We start from the raw sequence: 20670 nt of genomic DNA, 5'->3' as shown, positions 1-20670 counted from the left end.
GCACCTAGGCAGAGAGGCAGGGGAGCCCTAGGCTTGTCCAGAACGTCCCGGCCAGGTCTGGCCCCACCTGAGGTTTCATCTGGTCTGTTTTTTATCCTGAAGGTTGGAAAGTTGGTTAAAGAAGCCGCCTCTCGGAGCAATCTGAAGAGGGTGACACTGGAGCTTGGGGGGAAGAACCCCTGTATCGTGTGTGCTGATGCTGACCGTGAGTCTCTCCCCTTCTGGGCGTTGCTGGGGCTCAGACAGTCCATAAATCTCTCCCTGCTGCCTTGAGCAAGCTCAGAACCAACACACACACACACACACACACACACACACAAAATGACGATGATTTTCCCACCTTGGGTTGTCCAGCTGTAAGTAGGCAGATGGAGATCAAGACACCAGCCTTATTGCTCATAGAAAGCTGCCTTGGAGATAAACGTGTCCTGTGTGGGGGCCGAGAGGCTGCCTGTCTCTGCCCTTCAAGATTAAGTCTGTGTTCCCTGTCCATGCAGAGCTGGGGCCATGAGGAGCAGATCCAGACCCTCCCCAGAGTCCCCCATGCAGGGAGACGGCCAGGAGAGGGAGGAGCAGGGCGAGTGCTCCCCACTCACAAGCATTAATCATTCCCCCCTCCCAGTCAGTATTTCCTAGAGTGCTTTTTGCCTCTCTGAAACTCGAGATGTTCCTTCCTTCCTGACAAATGAGAGGACAGTGGCAGCGGACCCTTAAACATACCCCCCTAGTCTGGGTCCTGTCTCTCTCTCCACCACCTCTTCCCTGGGCAAGCAACCCCCGCCCAGTGGCTTGGGGGCAGTTTGTGTCTTGTTAGAGCTTCATGAAACTGTATGCTATTCTTGGCTGCCATGTCCAGAAGAAGGAAGAAGGGGCCACATCGGGCATTCATTCACCTGCGGACAGGGTCAGCCGCAAAAGGTGTGACTTCCCAGGTACCTTGAAGCACCTTCTAGAACAGCCTCCCCACCTGTCCCCTGGTGCCAGAAATCCCTTTCGTGGAGAACAAAGCTTTCCATTCCACACTCAGATAAGGCGGGCGCTGCAAATATCCCTGAGAAAAACAACCCTACACAATTTCTCGCTAAGGTGTAAAGGACTGATATCACTTCCTGTCTCTGAAGCTGGCTTTCCACGGGAGAGTGAGTGGCCTGGATGAGGAAGCCAGCTTCAGGGAAGGAGAAGGAAGCTGGGCATGAAGACAGACTGCTCCTTTGTCGCCTGGGCTGGTGCTCCCTTGTAGAAGCATCGATGGTGTCGCCACTGGTTTCTGGAACCACATAGAGCAGTTCTGGGCGTTGCCACACTTGGGGTCCCGAACTCCAGTCCTAAAGAGCCAGCACCCCTGTTTCCCATTCTTGTGCCACCATGTCTGGGCACCCGGTCTCCACTTCAGCTCATCCTCTCCCCCCACCAGTGAAAAAAACTGCAGCTAAGCCCCAAAACTCCCTCCTGTTTGGGGGCTGGTTTTTATAAGGCTCACACACGCCCTGCGGAGCCATGTCCTGCTTCTCCGGGCAGTGCCAGTCCACAGAATCCAATTCTGACAAAACTGGCATCCATGCATGATGTCAGTGATCACGTGCCCCCATCCCCCGACCCACCACTGCAGCCATCACCCCTGGCTCCCATCAGGGCACAGGAAACAAATTAGTTCTTTTGGAGAAGGGACAGTTTTAAGTTGGCACAGAGAAGGGGGGCAGGTGCAGGGCGGGCAAGATCCTTATGACGCGATCGGCTACTACAGGGACTTTCTATGGGAGACCCGGCTCGAAAGCAATGTCTCAGTCCTCCAAGCGGAGGGCAGCATTCCTCCGAGGTGCTCAAAAGCGATGCTGGGTGTCTGGATCGCCTGCCCCTGCCCCCAGGGATGCTTTTTGCCCCGTGCAAAGGAAAGCTGCATTTCTTAAGCTGCCGTGTGCGTGTAGGAGGGCGGCAGGGGTGCAGGAAAAGCAGCTCACCGCGGAGCACTAGAAACCACACTGTGAGCTGTCGGCGATAGCCCACTGAGCATTCTTCACTGCGAAGCACAGCCCCCAGGTTTTCCTTACTAAGCACCCTTCTAGTTTTAACTCGATGCCCACTGTCTAGTTCAGATCCAGACCTCCTCGGGCAGAATCGGTGCTTCCTTTTTAACCACATCCTACGTGGAGTTAATGTTACTTAATAAGACTTAATAAGCAAAAGAAGCTGACTTAATAGGACTTGATAGTGAAGGAAACTCAAGGTGGAATAGCTCTCACCAGTTGGCCTCATCAATGCTTACAGAAGGTTTATTCTACAGAATGTGGGTCCTCCAGAAAGGGAGAGGGGAGGGCTCCAGGAGCAGGTGAACCGGGAATGCAACTCTCTGTGCTCCTCAGCAGAGTAAAGAAGTCCTGCACTGGGGGGGCACTGATTTCACCCTACACTGCTTTTTCCCACCCTCTCTGTTGGGAAATGCCAGGAATAAAACGAACTTCTGAAACGCGGCCATTCCAGGGCCTGTTTGCTGGTGCGGGCAGTTAGAGTTTGGGCCGTCACCAGTCCTGCCCTAACGACTTCATGCTTCCTCTTGTCCCCGCCGCCCCCTCCCTCCAGTGGACTTGGCAGTGGAGTGCGCCCATCAGGGGGTGTTCTTCAACCAAGGTCAGTGCTGCACAGCTGCCTCCAGGGTGTTCGTGGAGGAGCAGATCTACGCCGAGTTTGTCAGGCGGAGCGTGGAGTACGCCAAGAAGCGTCCCGTCGGAGACCCCTTCGACGTCAGAACGGAACAGGGGCCGCAGGTAACCTACTGATGTGTCAGAACCCGCAGGGGGCTGAACCAGGCAGCCCCTCTGGCCCTGGCCCCTTGCAGCTCTGCTGCTTTTCGATCGATTTCGGGGTCCCTCTCAAAGCAGAAGGGAGGCTGCCTCGCCTTGCCTCTTGCTTTGGTTTAGACACCGTCAACGGTACGGGTCCCACTGGGTCTCGATGGGGTTATAAAGCGGGAGTGGACACAGAGGCTTTGCTCTTTGCGGCTGATAATGCCAAGTTCGGGGCCTCGGCAGGAGGGAGGCATTCCCAGTTCCTAAGGCCCTATGCCTGCACCCTCCAGCCAAGAGGACCGTCCAGTCTCTGAGCCACTAGGATCCCCAGAAGAGAGACTCAGGCAGAGGCTGTCTTACCTGGCCAGTCTCCTTGCAGAAGAGGAGTTGTAACCTTGGCCGAAAGGCAGCGAAGTAAAGGCAGAGGCTAAGTACCTCGAGCCCACAGTCTCAGCCTTCAGGCCCTCCCTGGAGCTCACATGCGCTATAGGACAAGGTGACCCTCAGAAACCAAAGAATCCCAGTGGAGAGGGAGTGGAGAGGGCTCAGGGAACAGGGCTGCATCTCTGGGCAGGAGGAACACGTCTCCAGAGGCCTGGTTTTCGAAACTAACAACGGGATGAAAATGATTATAACCGCGGGGTTTAATAACCTCTTTAAAAGGGCACATCCTGTATCACTTTCTTACTAATTATGCAGTGCAGCGGATGGATAAATATTTAAAAGAGGGCAGCCTGACCATCCCACGCATTATTGAAATGGAGCTCGACAGCAACCCACTTTGCTTGGAGCCGAAGTCCTGCCCCAGCCACGAAGTTGCAAATCACATGTCCAGACTCACCTACTTGTGTCCATCCCGGGAGCTCACTGCTTCCCCGCTGCATTGGCACCACATGTTTACACGGGAAGCCACGCAAGTTTGGCTCTGTGACTTTGTGAAAGTCCCAAGCTCCTGCCAAACCTCACTTTCCTCGTCTGGAAAATGGGAGTGATGGATGAATATTGTGAATATTTCAAGGCACCTAATAAGTCTTTATTTTTTAAAGGTGGGGGAGGGGGGAGCATTCAATGACAGGCTCCCCGATCCAGGTGGCCAAAAATGTGCATGACTTCAGGCCACGTCGATCAGGTCTTGCTTAACCATCCCATGGGGATGTCCTGGCTGGGGAAGGGGGAGGACCACGTGGAAAAGGTGCATTTCTGGCCGCCGTGCCCATCCTTGCCTTGCCCCAGCCCACATGCACTGCGGCTCCGATGCCATGTGACCCTGGTGGAGAGAAGCATCCCCTCTTGTGGCCAAAACTCCCCACCCTGCCAGACCTCAACTCCAAACCCAGTGGCCAGTGACACGAAGTTGTCTAGTGGCCTTGGTTGGATTTCTGGTCTGAATGCAAACATGGCCACAAGCCATTATCAAATCCACCATGATTGTAAAGCTAATCCAGACTCCGTGGGAAATATGCGAGCTGATCCCATACTAAGGAAACCTTTCACCCCATCATTATTCATAAGTTTCTTTCCAAGGCTCCAGGCTTGACTTTTGAAGCCAGATACAGAAATCTCTTCCAAGAGAGCAGATCCAAGCAGAATGGGTGTTGATTTCATCGGTGCTTTTGATGCTGCAGCTAAAAGTCCTTTTGAAAGCTCACTTAAGCTGCCTAACCTCAGCATATTATTTTAGGACGCTGTTGGGTCTTTTTCTCCCAAAGTGCTTTTTCATCTACGGTAATAAGATTTTTACTCAGAGAGGATTTACAGCTGTCTAAATAGTCCTGTCTGTCTCCTGCCTGTAAAACAGCTCGCTGACCTAGATCGGTGTCCACTGCAGGCAGTCGCCAGCCGAATGCTCCAGAATCTTTCAGGTTTATTTGGCAACTGAGCAATGAGGCGCATAAACGTTGCACAAGCCACCTGGTGGGGGCAGGATCCGATGCCCTCTTCAGCAGAGCCAAGTGCAGCTTCCGACCTGTCCTTTGGGGTCTGTCTGACTCTGTCCCTGGTGGTGTGCCCAGCCGTGTCCTTCACTTCTGGAAGGTTCTCCTTCCAGCACTGGAAGGCACCAGCTGACTTTTCTTGGGGGATTATTAGATTGAGAAAATGTGTTCACATGGACTCATCAGGAAGAGTGGAGTCTGGATATGCAGACTTTCCACGGGAACCCAGCACTGCCCCCAGGACAGACAGGTAGAAAATGGTCACAGCCACTCAGGACCTGTATTTGGTGAAGCCCTACAAGCCCTCCTGGCCTCCGGGGAGGAGGAAAGGGCAGTCCTGGAACTTTTAACCCAAGACTTGGTTCACCCAGAGAGAAGTTGAGAGAACCTGGAGATATTACTAGAATCTGTGGTTTTGTTTGAATTACTTTTTTAGGTGGGAGTACATTCACAGGGGTTAAAACCTAGAACACATAGAAAGGTCAGTCGAGAAAAGGCTTTCTTCCATCCTCCCCCCTCCATTCATAAGCCTGGTTCTTAACCTTCCCTCCATGGGTATCCACGGTCGTAGTTTCTCATGTATCCCTCCAAGACTTCTTTATGGATATATAATCAAATATGAGTATGTATTCTCATTTCCCCTGTTTTTACCCAAAAGATAACTGTGATATCTATCCTGTTTTACACCTTGGTTTTTGTGCCCTCGTTAGAAACTTGGAAGAGCTTTCCATACTACAGGTCATGAGAACCTGCCTCATTCTTTTTCATATGTAAATAGAGTTCAGCCCTACGAATTCACCAGAATTCAGATAACATGTTCTGATAAACGCGTGGGTGTGTGCGGTTATGCGCAATGTCTCAGAGTACATCATTTTGCACACGCGCAAGGAAATCCATGGGACACAGTCCTCAAGTGGGATTCCTGAGTGGGAGCCCATTTGTAATTTCTCTAAGTGTTGCCAAATTACCTTACAAGAGGATCAACCAACCTATGTTCCTACCAGCTTCGTATGGGCTTGTCTGTTTCTCCAGCCATACTGACAGAGCATGGATTTTGCCCATCTGATGCCCATCTGATGCCCATCCGATCACTTGGTTTTAATATGCATGTATGTCTTGGGGCTCCTGGGTGGCTCAGTCATTAAGCGTCTGCCTTCGGCTCAGGTCATGATCCCAGGGTCCTGGGATCGAGCCCCGCATCGGGCTCTCTGCTTCGCGGGAAGCCTGCTTCTCCCTCTCTCACTCTCCCTGCTTATGTTCCCTCTCTCGCTGTGTCTCTCTCTGTCAAATAAATTTAAAAAAAAAAAAAATGCATGTATGTCTTATGATGACTAAGGCAAAACATCGTATCACGTTTAAAAGCCACTGGTAGTTTCTTGTCTATCAACTGCGCATGTGCTGTGCCTATTTTTCTCTTGTATCGCTGGTCATTTTTCTTACACTTCCAAGAACTCTTGAAACGTGAGGGAGATTAGCTCCCTTTCTATGATATGACTCGTCAGGTTTTCTCCAGTTTGTGCTTTTGCCTTTGACTTTGTTTACACAACGCCTTTGCCTTTTTCTTTACAACACACTCAAATTTATCAATCTTTTCTTTTTGGTTTCCGGATTTCACGTCATAAAAAGACCATCAGCACCCCATGTTTAGAGAGGCTTTTTCCCCACATGAGAGAATTTGAAAACTTCCATTTTTCACGCTTAAAGTTTTGATCTGTTTGGAATTTATGCTGGTACAGGTGTGAGGTATGGATCCAACTTGGAATTTCAACACTGGATCCACACGTCAGGAGATGACTGGTCCAGTGACTTGTATGGTTTGTGCCCACCGGTTCTGAGAAAGCTAGCCTGCCCCTCAGGAACGGACAGGCATCCAAATACACCACTGGGTTTGCTTGTTTGTTTGTTTGTTTGTTTTTTTATTTTATTTAAAGTTGTTTTAATGAAACCAGTTTTTTTTTTATCTAAAAAGCTCAGCTATAGCAAACCTATCAAAACTCTGTCTCTCTCAGCCAAAGGGAGGGGACTAGCAACAGGGTCATGGTCAAGAACAGGGCACTCATGAATTCAGGAAGAAGGACCATTGGGGATGGGGAGAGCACTTCTTCCCTTGAGTACAGTCTCCCCAAAAGGGTGCCCTTTGACAGCTGGTTGAGTGCCTTGTCTATAAGCAGAGTATTAGGCAGGGGGAGGGGGGTACAGGGTGCACTCTGGCTCAGGAGATCCCTAGACAAGGTGGCAGAAGGCAGAGCCTTCCTGATGATCTGGCTCCTCACCAACAAGGAAAGCTCATCCATCTCACCTTCAAGCTCACGCCACTCTATTTCCAGGGTAGCTGGGTAAGATGGTCAGCTTTCCTTCTCCCTTCTCCTCTGCACCATGGATGGACAATTCCAGTAACTAGCACCCTCATCCATCGTGCCCTATGAGAAGGGAGCAGCGTTTCCAGATAACCTTTGTGACACTCAGTAGATTGGAATTCAAATAAGCGAAGAAGATTTTTTTAGCATAAGCATATCCCAAATAAGGAAAGACTTTTAGCATAAGCATATCCCAAACACTATGCTTATGCTAAAAAAGTCTTTCATTGTCTTTCAAAAATGCAAATTTAACTGGGTGCCCTGTGGTTTTATTTGCTAAATCTGGCAACCCTGGAAGGATGCGAAGAGTTGGGAGAGCAAAGTGACCACTTCAGATCTTGTTTCATTCACGGATTTGCTTAACAGCATGGAAGAGGGCAGTGGTATGAACAGACCGTACACCTGGAGAGGATGAGGAGAGCCTATCTCCCCATCTCTCCCCTGCTCCAAAGAGCCTAGACTTGTGCATCGGAGGAATATTTGCATGCAAGGCACATCTGTTCCATGAATTATGAGTTGGCAAGAACACTTAGGGGCGGGACAGCTGATCATGGGAAAGCCCACTGGACCCATCAGATGGCAGCCACTGCCCCGAAGGAACCCAAGCTGTACTTCTCCTTGTGTTTTGCAGATTGACCAAAAGCAGTTCGACAAAATCCTTGATCTGATCGAGAGTGGGAAGAAGGAGGGAGCCAAGCTGGAATGTGGGGGTTCGGCCATGGAAGACAGGGGGCTCTTCATCAAACCCACTGTCTTCTCAGAAGTTACTGACACCATGCGCATTGCCAAAGAGGAGGTACTGGGGGCTGCAGGAAAAGCTTCATCCCAAGGGGACTCTTGTGGGGCGTGGGGGGTGAGAGGAGTGGGTGTTACAAACAGAAGTCTTCTCTAGGGCTCAGGGACCCCAGAAGTCTTTGTGAGGGGAGTGTTTTCCTTTCTCCTATGGCCTTCTTCCTCTCCTTTGGGGTCCTGAGAGAAGCCATCTTGCCTACCTGCCTTTGGGAACCCCAAGCACTGTATAGCAGAGTTTGTCCTAAATCCCCCATTTTCCATGCATCTCTGAGGAGCGACAGTCCCTCTTCTGTCTTCTAACACATTCTTGGGGTGGCCCATCGTGGAGGCTTCTTGCCACCAGTGGGTTATACCAGTGGATTCACGGCCCAAGGCTGCCTTCACGGCCCCTAGACTGAACTAAAACAACAGGTGTGTTCATTCAAAGAACACATCGTGGCTGGAATTCTCTTTGAAGTTTTCCATCAGGAGCATCCTTGAAAATGGTGGAAATTGAGGAGACCACCATAAGAGTGGGATTCTAACTTTGTCTTTCAATCTCACCGTTAATCCGGATGGACACTTGTTCCCACCTAGGGTCCCGGGTGGTTGGACGCTGGGCTGTGGTCTTTTGGGACTCGAGAGAAAGTGAATCACTGCTGAGTACTTCCTGTGTGGGTATTTTATAGACTTTCTCCTAGAGACTTTTATGGGGTTTTTATTTTTGTTTTACATAGCAAGGAACAGTGTCTCCCTCCCTCCCTCCCCTGGGAGTTATTAGGGAGACAGTTTAAGGCATCCTCGTTGATGGAAAACGTCCCACCAAGAGGTCGGGGCACACGGTCCTACAGCTGTGCCCCTCAAACACCCTCAGCAATAACTTTCCAAGGAAAACTTGCAAAGTTTTGTCTTGTGTGCACGTCAGAGGGCTGGGGCTTCTCAGAAGCTCTGATGACACTAAGAGAGAGAAGCCTGAAACGTGCTTTCAGTCGGTATTTTAAGTTTGGTTTAATCGTAATCCTTCCCTTCAGATGTCAACCGTCGAGTAGCTTAAAAGATCTCTGGAGGTTCTTTTGTCCCCAGTCCTCATTCCTCACGCGTGTGAGCACTCTGGGTAAAACGAAGTCGGTGCTGGCTCAGAGCGGATGCCCCTCCTTCAGACGCACCTCTCACTGCCCTTCTTGCAATTCTTCGTAGATTTTTGGACCGGTGCAGCCAATACTAAAGTTCAAAAATATCGAAGAAGTGATAAAAAGGGCAAATAGCCTTGAATATGGACTCACGGCAGCCGTGTTCACAAAAAACCTCGACAAAGCCCTGAAGCTGGCTTCTGCCTTGGAGTCCGGAACTGTCTGGTGAGTAGCAGATGTGTGTGTTTCGGCTCTCCTGAGCTGCTGGCTTGCTAGCCTCATGGCCCTTCTACGGACAGCTTCCAGTCACATCATCTGTGCCAAGGGCTGCCTTAGAGCTGTGCTCCGTCCTCATGACCACCTCTGAGATAAGCACCATCACTGTGTGTATTTTGCAGGGGAGGACATGGGGACACAGAGAGACCGGGTGATTGGCTTAGGGTCACACAGATAGTACGTGGCAGAGCAGAGCCCAGAGCCAGCCAGCCAGCTCTGGTACCCCTGCTCCGGACCAGAGAGTTGTGCTGCCCCTTGGACTCCACTCCCTCCACCTTTATTTTTTATTCTGACTCTAAAAGCAGTGCCTGGTCTTGTTCAAAGTGAGGACCCAAGTCCCTGCTTCACCAGGCATCCTGCAGATGACATTATCCTCCCTGGAAAGATGATAATGCTGAGAAATATAAATCGGGGCTCAGAGAGGCTGAGTAGCAAGCCCAGAATCCTTACAGCCAAGAAGTGGGAGAGCTCTGAGGTCAGGTCTGGCGCATTTCAAAGCTAAATCTTATTCCCCAGTGCCACAGTATCCCTCTCCTTTCTTCTCACCTTGACATTCCCTCCTATCCCAGCGAAAAGTTTTATGCTTAGGAATATTCAAATTTTAGCTTCTGGTGGGAAGAATGAGAAGGCAGAAGTTGAAAACATTTAATAATGTTTCCATTATTAAAACTTTGACGAAAAGTCATTCTCTAGGCAAGGGTCTGCTTCAAGCCCCTGCGAGCCGGGACACCCATGACCTGGGTGGGTCTTCCCCAGGTAATTATGAGCATCTGTCGTTCTTCCTCTAGGATCAACTGCTATAATGCCATCTACGCACAAGCACCCTTTGGTGGTTTTAAAATGTCAGGAAACGGCAGAGAACTGTAAGTATCTGTTACCGCATGCCTGCCGGCAGGTGAACAAAACACACACTACGTTCGCAGGGTGGGCGGGGGGCATTCACGCCAGGCCACTGACCTTGCCCCGTGCCCCTGTGTTGTCAGGCCAGATCGGCCATGTCAGGAAGGCGGGTGGCCCTTTCCCTCTGGGGCTGCGAGGGATCCCTCTCATCCCCTGTCTCCCTCCCGCCTTCCCACTCCTGCCGCCCTCCGCCCTCATCCTCACACCGCGCTCCTTCCGGCCCCAGGACCAACTTCTAGCCTCAGCTTCCGTGTCCTCCCCAGCAGCTACCACACATGGGGGTGTTCAGTAGACATTTGGCACAGGCTTCCCACATGAGGACAGGGGCGGAACTGGAAAAGTGCACTTTTTGCTAGACTCACACAAACCCCAGCCCTCCGCAAGGAAAATGGGCTCTCTCCCAGGTCGGGCTCTGGCCCTGGCTGCCCCACTAGCAGAAGCTCTACGGACAGACTCGGGGCTACTCTGACTCCTTCTCGGTGCCTCTGTGGGAGACATACTGCCATGTCCTCTGTGGCCCCATCAAATCCACCGCGTACTCCTAAAGGGTCGCTTTCCATCTTGCCCGCTGGGAAGATGAACTCCGTAGGCGTAGACTCATGGACAGGCCTTCTTGTGTCTGGCCCAAGATAAAAGGTCCAGGCACAGAGCTGGACAGAGCGTTCCGGGAGTGGACACACTGTAGTTTCCAGCTGGACGAGGCCTTCTCTCCCACGTCCTTCTTGGTGGTGCTTGGCGTTTTATTAGCCTTTGTGGCAAACAGCTTGTGGGATCCATCTTCCCAGGAGGACCATCTGTGACAACTGCAGACTGCTCCTGGAACATCTCAGAGGGCCCCGAGCTCTTACTCTTAGTTAAACAGTTTGTGTTATTTATATACAAATGCATTACCTCGTTCTTGTTTGTATGTCGTCCAGTGGGAGCACTCAGATGCTTCCCCTCGGCTTGGGCAGCTCCCCTTCCAGATTCTTCATAAAGATGTTATGAGAGAATGGGGCTGGCTTCCCTCCCTGAACAAATGCTTTTGACCCGTCTCCACGGAACTGGGGTCCCTTCCCCCATCTTGGTCTTTCTTTCTAATCCATTCCTGAGTCATGGCAAATATGCTAGAAACATCTGAACATCTGAGTAAAATATGTCCATTGGTGTCCCTCTAATTCCTATGACTCGTTTCCCTTTCAGGGAACCTCAGTAAATTCTCAGCCATGAAAACCCTTTGCAGAAATCATGTTTCATCCCCAGATGGCTTGTTTGTGTTCTGTTCTAGGAGCCTCTGCTTCATTTTCTTTTTACATCCTCCTGCTTGAGAGAGACATGAGGCCTGGGCTGGGGTCACCTGGGTCCCTGTCAGAGCCTCCCCACAGCTGTAGTACTCATGACCACTGGCACGTGCTGGGCACAGACCCTGCCAGGCTCAGTGTGAGCACTTTGCATGTGTCCATTCATGCCACGCTCACGACAGTCCACGAGACGGTGTCTTACTTTGTTCTGCTTGCTCCACCAGAAAACCACAGACGGGGTGGCTTAAACAAGAGACACTGGTTCCTCACAATTCTGGAGGCTGGAAGCCTGACGTCGAGGTGCCAGCAGATGTGGGGTCTGGCGAGGGCTCCCCTCCTAGTTCACAGAAGGCTGTTCTCACCATGTCCTCGCATGGTGGAGGGGCTGAGGGAGCTCTCTGGGGGTCTCCTTTATAAGGACGCTTATCCTTTTCATGAGGGCTTCCAACTCTCCTAACCTAACCACTTCCCAAAGGCCTCGCCTCTTAATACCTTCCCATTGAGAGCTGTAGGGCTTCAGTGCATGAATTTTTGGTGAACACAAACATTCGGTCCATTGTAGATGGCTACTGCCACTAACTGCCCTTGTTTCTGGGTGAAGAAACCCAGGGGTGCCGGGGAGGTTCCATGCCTTTCCCGGGTCACACTGCCAGTAAGTGACAGAGGTGGGGTTGAATCCTTGGACCTACCACACCACAACACCTTGCCCAACGGGGGTGTCACCTCTGTAAGCCACGTGGACTGAAGCCAGCCAGGGCATACATGGTCATTTGTCTCTCCTGATCAGCTGCCTTCAACCAGGCAGGTCATGACCGCTGGAGGGGGACCCAGAACCCCACACGGTCCTCCTCCCAGAGGCCAGGCGTGGCCTCCTGCTGCAGCAAGAATTTTGGGTCGCACACAGACGGCCTTGGATGTCCAAGCTGCAGGAAGGGTGCTTGGGGCCCGCCTGACTTCCAGTGTGTACTGACTCACACCACCTATGGTTTATTGCTTTCCTCACCTGTGTCATTCTGTCTCCCTTCCCCACCCCCGCGACCGCCCTTCCAGGGCCTCAGCACCCCCACCTGGCGCAGAGCACAGCCTGGGTCTCATCCCCACAGCCGGGACTTTTTTCAATGTGTTTTTTGTTTTTTACCCTTGGCATATATTTCCCCAAGGCTTTTGATAAAGCACTTTAACATAATTCACAAGGAGCCTGGAAACTGACTTGAAAACCAATTTCCATTTTCACTGGTCTCTGATTAATGCCTTCACGTCGCATCCAGTTCTCATTTTGTATGCTGGAGCATGGTGCGGGGGATTCCGTGGTTTTCCCCAGCCCAGGCCGCCTGGACCCGGCTGGCTCTCTGCCGCCCACCCACAGGCCCCTCCGGGGATCTGCTCCTGCGCACGTCTCGGGCGGAAGCCTCCAAGTTCTCTTCCTCCTGGACACTTTTCTTGCTGGTTTTGCGGTAACAACGACAACAAACAACAACAAAAATCCACACAATCCACACAAGATGTGTGGGAAGTGAGGCCTCCCTTCACGGATCCTCAATCCCGTTTGTTAGAGATAACCACTGTTCCATCACCCATTTTGTTCATTTGTTCACTTAGCCAATATTTAATGAGCACCTTTAGGGCATACGCTGGGTTCTGAGCCCAGAGCAGTGATCACCCCTCCTCCTTCCAACATTCTGGTGAGGTCGAATGGAGAAGGGCTGGGCTCATGGATGGCCTTGAGCGCCAAGACCGTCATGACTGGGCAAGAAACCCATTAGGAGACACCGCAGTGGGTCGAGTAAGAGCAGCAAGAACTTGAACTTTGGCAGTGATTGCAAGAATAGGAAGAATAAGGTGATTCGTGTACTTCATCTTACAGGAATGGTTTAAGACTGGACTGTATTAGTTAATGGGCTAATTCACCGAACATGCTTTCATCATTTGGTTTACTTTTCTTTAGGAAGTTGATAAATCATTAACTACCTTGAATTTTTAACAGCGCAACACTAGATGCTCACTTTTAGAATTACTGTGCATTTTCTTTGCATACAATGGATGTACGTATGTGCATTCTTTTCTGTTTCAAATGAAATGGGAGCAAACTACTTTGTGGTCTTGAGAATGGGCTTTGGATATGCCTCTATTCTTTTTATTAAGGGTCTCCCGTGATGGACTTTTGTGTTATTTCCAAGGGCTTTTGCTATTACAAACCATGATTCTTCCTTGTGCATAAATCTTTATGCACTAGTGGGAGATTGTTTTCAGAATAAATTCCTAAAATTGGGTAATCTGCCGCATGAAAAATGAGCTCCCGCTCCTTTGGTTTGCAAGTCTTTTATTGTGAGGGTGTTGAGCATATTTTTCACACTTACTGGTAATCTGTGTTTGTTTTTCTGTGAACTGACTATTCATGCCCTTTGCTGATTTTTCCTTTTGATTGTGGGGTTTTTTACTTGGTTTTTAAGAGCTCTTTGTAGGGCGCCTGGGTGGCTCAGTTGGTTAAGCGACTGCCTTCGGCTCAGGTCATGATCCTGGAGTCCCGGGATCGAGTCCCGCATCGGGCTCCCTGCTCGGCAGGGAGCCTGCTTCTCCCTCTGGCCCTCCCCCCTCTCATGTGCTCTCTGTCTCTCTCATTCTCTCTGTCTCAAATAAATAAATAAAATCTTTAAATAAAAAAAAAAGAGCTCTTTGTATATGAAGGAATACAGCACTGTTTCTCACACAGTGTTGTGAATGTAATTTTTTTCTAGTTTCTCATTTGTTTTGGGGGGGGTTTGAAATGGATTTTCTGCTCTACAGAAGTTGAATTCACCATTCTGCATATGGCTTTTATATTTTGTGTTATGTTTAGAAAAGATTACAAAATACTTCACTCATTCTCACGGGTTCTTGAACTATTTGTTTTAAGGAACTACCAAAAAAAATCCCAGTGACATATTAATTAAGAGATAATAATATTACTTTCTACTCTTTATATTTTACCTGTACACACAGCTCCATAATAAATCATCTCCAATCGTTATAACGACAAGGAGGCGATGGTATGCCCATTTTAAAGATCATGAGTTGGAGGCTTAGGGAAGGCTAAGGACCTGCCTACATAGGTCTAAGCCAGTGGTTCTCCAATTTGAGCTGTATCAGAATCCTCTGGCTTGTTAAAACACAGATTTCTGGGCCCCACTGCAATAGGTGTATTAGTTTTTTATAAAACAACATGAATGTATTACCTAATACCGTTCTGTAGGCTAAAAATCTGACGGTCTCACTAAGTTGAAATCAAGGCATGAGCAGGGCTACAGTCCTTTCTGGGGACTCCAGGGAGGGAATATGTTTCCTTGCCTTTTCCAGCTTCTAGAGGCTTCCCACATTCCTTGGCTGGTGGTCCCTTCCTCTATGCTCAAAGGCAACACTGTTCCAGCTCTCCGAACCTGCTTCTGTAGTCTAATTTCCCTCTGACTCTCTTCTTCTGCCTCCCTTTTACCCTCTTAAGGATCCTTATGATACTTCAGGCCCACCCAGATAATCCAGAATAACCTCCGTATTTTAAAGCCAGTTAATTGGCAACTTTAATCCCATCTGCAACCTTAATCCCCCTTTGCCGTGTAACCTAACCGGTTTGGAGGATTGACGAGGGGGCATTATTCTGTCAACCTCAGGGGCAGGGTAGGGGGCCTGAGAATCTGCATTTTGTGCAAGGTCTGAGATGTTGCTGAGGCTCTGAGACCACACTTGAGAACCACGGACCGAAGGGATGACATGGGACTCTACAGACCCTCCAGTGGCCACCTCAATTTCTACCTCTTTTCCCCAACAAGGACACATTTTTATTTACTTAACAGCAGAGCACGTGTTGTGGAGGCATTTATTTATTTATTTATTTTTTTCCCACAATATGGAGGCATTTAAACATACCCAAAGCCATATCTCAGTTCTGGGAAGGGGAGCTGCCCTGACGATGGCCCATGACACCTGAGAAGGGTCACCGGGCTCTGCAAGATGTAAAGAAGGGACAGATACCAAAGAGGCGAACTCAAAGGTCATGGTCCCCCACTTGTGTCCGGTCTGTGCTAATGTCTGCCCCCCTCGCTGCTCTGGGCTGGCTTACTCCTTTTACAACTGGTCGCCAGCTGTGGGCTCTGAGGTCAACTCCAGGCCCTCCGTGTCCCTGTTCCTTGTGGATCCTCTGGCCACATCCGCTGCTCCCCTCCTTGTTCACCCACGTGGGCCCTCTTCTCACTCTCTACTCCCCACCCAGGGAATCCACTTCTTTTTTCGCCCCCCCCTCATCCCTTTCATCCATTAAAGGCAAACACTTAGTCCTTCTGAATATTTCCAAAGCATCACACATCAAAACACTTGATATTTAAACTGAAGTTACTTAAATGCACTAACGGTGTGATGCTCCTGGCTATTCCCCTATTAAGTCATCACATTCTGACTCTTTGCACCGACTCCAAACTGCCCAACAGAGTAATTGACCAATCAAGCGTTAGACCACAGTTGGCAACGAAAGGCGAGGTGACATGCCCGTTTTACGTTCTCCTCTTTCCTGTGATCGCAGTGGTGAATATGCGCTGGCTGAATACACAGAAGTGAAAACTGTCACCATCAAACTCGATGACAAGAGCCCCTGAAGGAAAGGCGGGCTCCTTCCTCAAACCTTTGACAGCTGAATGTGGCAGATGGAACTTTGCCGAAGAACACCTGCATTTCCCGCCTCCCCGGGTTACTCTGCTCTGGAGACTTTAAATCTACTGGATTTGAACGATTTCAGTTTTCCTCTCACACTCCTGTTTCATTGACCAATATGTTGTGTATGTGGCATTGAAGTCCTGCCTGGGGATCGAGCTAGGGGCCATTTCCGTTTTTCCCTTCCAACCAGGTCCCCCAGGGACAGTGAAGAGGCTCAGGGCGAGGCCAACAGGAAGTGGTATTTGAAGTCTCCAGCGGTCACTTAAAAATGTTTTGCCGACTCTGACTCCAATAAGAACTTGGAAAAACGCCCGGCTTGTTCTGCAAACAGGGCCCTGCACCTGTGGCCTCCTCGGGGTTACCTGCCCACAGAACAAGCCCCTCCTACCAGTTAGTGGGAAAGAAACAGGACTAAGTTCAAAACAAAACAAAAACAGGATTGTGAGGATCCAGTGTGGGGAGCTTTGGGGAAGCAAGTACCATGGAAAGGTACTGAAGGACTTGGGTGTGAAAGGGCGTGGGTCTTCAAGGACTGCTTCTTGACACTGACCACAGGACTCAGCTTAAAACCAAAACTCCTTTTGGAATATGACCGAATCAACGGCCAGCTTGCTTATCTAAAACTATGTCACGGTCTACCTTAACCAAGGCACTTTCTCAGGCAGAGAACATCCGTAGTGTTTCCATCACTGCTGAGGACCCAGTACTCTGACATGACAACAGCTTGGCAACTGCGTTTTACAAACCAGAGCCATAATTCGCTTTTACAAATTATGAATTTCTACCACTTGCATTAATGGTTTCTGATCAGCCTGTGTAGCTCTCTTTGTCTCCAGTTTGGTTATCTATTTTAGATTAGCAAAACATACGCAACTGGAAAGGCTGTTGTTTTAATACAGCTTGGTTTTTTAAAGTCCTATTTTGATGTTAATGATTAATTAACAAATAACACCCAGACTCCATGGAAGAACTGGGTCTCCTACTAAAGTGGCCTGAGTACTGCACTAACATGTTGTGAATTTTTCTTTTCCTCTTTATATGTGCAAACGCTGTGCAATCCCAAGTTTTAAAGTGTTCCCCTGATCACGCCTTTAAAAAACAAAACCAAACGTAATTGCGTTATTTGGATACTTTCATTGTTATTAACTAGTTACTTTTCTGATGGTGCTTATATTTGGGAATTAAATTATGTTTATAGGATTAAATTGGGGGAGGGCAATAATAAAATAAACATCAAAACCAGTGTATGGATGAAAGAAAGTCCTACATGGAATGGGGTTGTCATTCTTGTCAGAAATAGGCAATATGCAATTCACCTTCTCTACATCAGTTAACACTTATCACTTAAACTGTCGGCTAAGTCAGGAGTTGACTTCATACACTGAATTTTCGGGATTTTATCTCAAGCAACTATAGACATTAACCTTGATAGTAATACATTAGAGGGTTCTTATTCTCTCATTGTACAATGCTGCCTTTAATATGAAATGCTACATTATTTATAACTGGTATAGTTAATGTATCTTTTTATAGTTGTAAGTAAACAGAGGTGGTATATTTAACCTTCTGTAATATACTGTATTTAGAAATGGAAATCTATATAGTATTAGATTTCACTTCTTTTAAGGTTTATTCCTGTGGTATGGTTTCAAAAAAAAAATCTATTGGCCTCGGAATTCTGACCCCAACTACAGATCGTGTCTGGCAATACAACAATGATAAAATAAAATCGGATATTTGACAAACATTACGTTTTTTTACTTAACGACGAAACTCGTTGTAATTCTGTGGCTGACCTTTCTCTTTCTCAGAGCTTCTGTACAAAATGGCTTGTAATAAAGCAGTATTGATAGCTGAGGATTCACATTCAGCATTTAGTCTGACCGTGAAACCCACTGGTTTGAAGGTTGAGCAGGCAGGGAGCTCGGCCTCAGAGGCTCCGCATCTTAGTTGGTGAAGTGTAAGCTGCCACCTAAGCTGCCCGAGTGTCCTTTTACTAGTGAGGGGGTGAGTCCGGAAAATGGTGGGGAGGACTGCACAGGGTTTTAGGGAAAATATTGCATCCTGCTATTGTGTGCACACGTTTCCATTTTTGTCACAGGGATCTAGGTGTTTGGGTTTAGCCTACCTTAAGTTTCTAAGAAGCCTCAATCACCAAGCCGTGAGCTGACGCTGAGGTTGGATCAAGAATATCCCTTGTACTTGGTTAGGTTCATCGAGTTACACCTGTGTATTTGATGTTAATCATCCATGATCACTCTGACTATGGGGCAGCGAGGTGCCATCTTTTAAGAGAACACGTAAAGGAGGCTTGGATCAGATCTCTCTTAATGTATGCACTTACGTATGTACTTATTTATTTAGAAAACTTTCATTTCTCAATCTAAATGTGAGCAGAACATTCTAGGAAAATGGCCTTTTCCTTCAATTGGTTTACTCTCTGAAGAGAACCATTCTGGGGACACAGACTGGCTGTCATGCATGTGCATGTGCACGTGTGCACGTGTGTGCTTGTGGTGGTGGGGGGGCACAGGAGGTGGGCACATTCTCTAAAAGTGGACCTTTTTGAATGCCTTAGCTTTTCCCGATAATGGACAAAGAATTTTTACTGTCCTTGCTCCTACATATATCTGACTTGAGCTTAAACGTGGATAAGGGATTTTTTAATAAAGCGTCAGGGAAGAATGTCTGAGGAAACTAAGTTCCCAGCTGAAGAAAAGACTAGAAGGCAGTGGGCGTGGGGTGGGAGGGTAGCAATCAGCCACTAGGCTTTCAGAAAGCAGAAATGTTAGGTTGAGGAGGTAGCTTCCAGTTGATTCCACCTTAGAAGGGGTCATTCCAACATGAGATGCTGAGAACCTGGGTACGCAGAGCAAAAGCTAGAGGACCAGGGGTGGGGGAGGCCGGTGCTGGGGGGGCGAGTGGGGGGCAAGAAGCAGCAGGAAGAGATCTTAACTGACCTGTGATAACCTTCCCATGCAAACCTGTGATTAACTAATGCCTAATGAATAGAGTTAAATGTTGGGATGTAACCAGCTCAAAGCAGTCCACTCGGCTGTTTTTTTTACATTGGAGACATTCCCTAGCCTATTCCCAAACTTATGTCAAAGGGAAGCTGAGTTGCCCCAGACTCATTGGCCACAGGAGCTCCAGTGTCCGCCCGGGCACTGGGTTGCTGTTCCTCACGGTGCCGCTAGATGGCGCGGCCGCGCTCCCTGGAGGCGCCGCGCCGCGCCGCGCCGCGCCGCGATTGCCCGGCTCACTCAGCACTGCGACGCCACGCCCTGCGAATTATTAGGGACTTTTCGGTAGCAATCACACTGCTGCCTTTTGAGTACTGGAATTAGGGCCGAAGTATTGAGGACAGGATTGCAAAACCGCACCCACCCTTTTGCAAGGGCGTTCCGTGGCGGGAGAGCTGGAGGCCTCTTGGGAGCAAAGCAAAGCCGCCCGGTGGTGCCCTCGCCGAGGGGCCACTGCTCAGAGCGCCCGCGAGGTCGTGCGGGGGTCGTGCGGGGGTCGTGCGGGGGCCCTGCGTCTGCCGGGCCTTTGTGAGATGGCAGTGAGGGTGGTGGGCATTTGTCTCCGTCTTGCGCTAAATCTGGGAAGGTTCCAGTCCTAACATTACGTGAGAAGAGTCCAGTGCGCGGGTCCTGCCAGGCTGCAGAACCATCTGCTTTTTTCTGAGCAGGCTTCTCTTCTGGGGTTGGCACGTGGAGCCAGATCTGATGGCTGCCCGCGGCATGGACGTGCGTCCCTATGATCTGCCTTCGGATAATGGCCAACATTCCGCCCTGGGTTATCTACTCCCCCGCCCAAAACACCCCACACAATTTAAAATGATTCACCAAATAGTGACATCTCTCTCTATACATCCATAACTAAATAACTTCATGCGACGGGAGGGGCACAGTTTGCAAAATACGAAAGCTTTACAAATATCTGTTTCTATACTGCCCTATACGGAATCGTACATAAATGAATATTCCCTGATTTTTAAATATTTACTGCGAGTCTACGCCTAATACGAGTCAGAGGTTAATCGTTGGATTTTGCCCGCCGAGCAGAGCCGAGGGGCAGTAAAAGCTGGGCTGAGCTGAGAACCGACCAATCTTGTCGCCGCGCCTGCCCCGCGGGGACAGAGCAGGGTACCCAAACCTGGAGGAGACCTCGCGCTACAAGGGCTCACGGGCCCCGGCTTCCCCGAGGCGGGAGCGGTGCATCTGGGCACCTCCGGCTTTCGGCTGGGGAAACTGAGGCGGACCACCACAGGGATCCCCGCCCCCCTCCCCGCGCCCGTCGCTGGTCGGAGCAGCCGCGGCCGATCCTCGCCCTGCGCGCTCTCCGCGCCGCCCGCCCGCGGGCCGCAGGATTGAGGAAGTGAGTCTGGGCCCGGCCCGGCCCCGGCGCGCGCGGCCGGAGGCGCAGAGGGCGGAGGGCAGGGGGACGGCCAGGCCCCGGCCCGCTGGTGTCCGCCGCGCCCGGCCCCGCGCGTCCAGCCCCGCGTCCCAGGCGCCCCGGGCCCTGCCCCGTGCGGCCCGCGGGCGGGCCGCGCGGAGAGC

At 49.9% G+C, this 20670-nt stretch overlaps 1 protein-coding gene across 3 annotated transcripts in view; it reads left to right on the top strand.

The window, feature by feature from the left end:
* ALDH1A3 (aldehyde dehydrogenase 1 family member A3) overlaps nt 1–17869 on the top strand; it is a 37714-nt gene extending 19845 nt beyond the window's left edge. For all 3 annotated transcript variants that reach the window (XM_021680501.2, XM_044917763.1, XM_044917761.1), the window contains 6 exons: nt 103–205; nt 2578–2762; nt 7706–7870; nt 9043–9200; nt 10040–10114; nt 15978–17869. In XM_021680501.2, coding sequence (XP_021536176.1) covers nt 103–205; nt 2578–2762; nt 7706–7870; nt 9043–9200; nt 10040–10114; nt 15978–16050 — 759 coding nt within the window. In that variant the 3' untranslated portion in view covers nt 16051–17869. The remainder of the gene's footprint in view (nt 1–102; nt 206–2577; nt 2763–7705; nt 7871–9042; nt 9201–10039; nt 10115–15977) is intronic.
* Nucleotides 17870–20670: the final 2801 nt, after the last annotated feature.

The sequence above is a fragment of the Neomonachus schauinslandi genome, chromosome 9 (assembly GCF_002201575.2).
Source record: "Neomonachus schauinslandi chromosome 9, ASM220157v2, whole genome shotgun sequence".
In the NCBI taxonomy this organism is placed as follows: Eukaryota; Metazoa; Chordata; class Mammalia; order Carnivora; family Phocidae; genus Neomonachus; species Neomonachus schauinslandi.
Note: the sequence above shows the minus strand (reverse complement) of the source record. Positions and strands in the feature narration are given on the sequence as shown.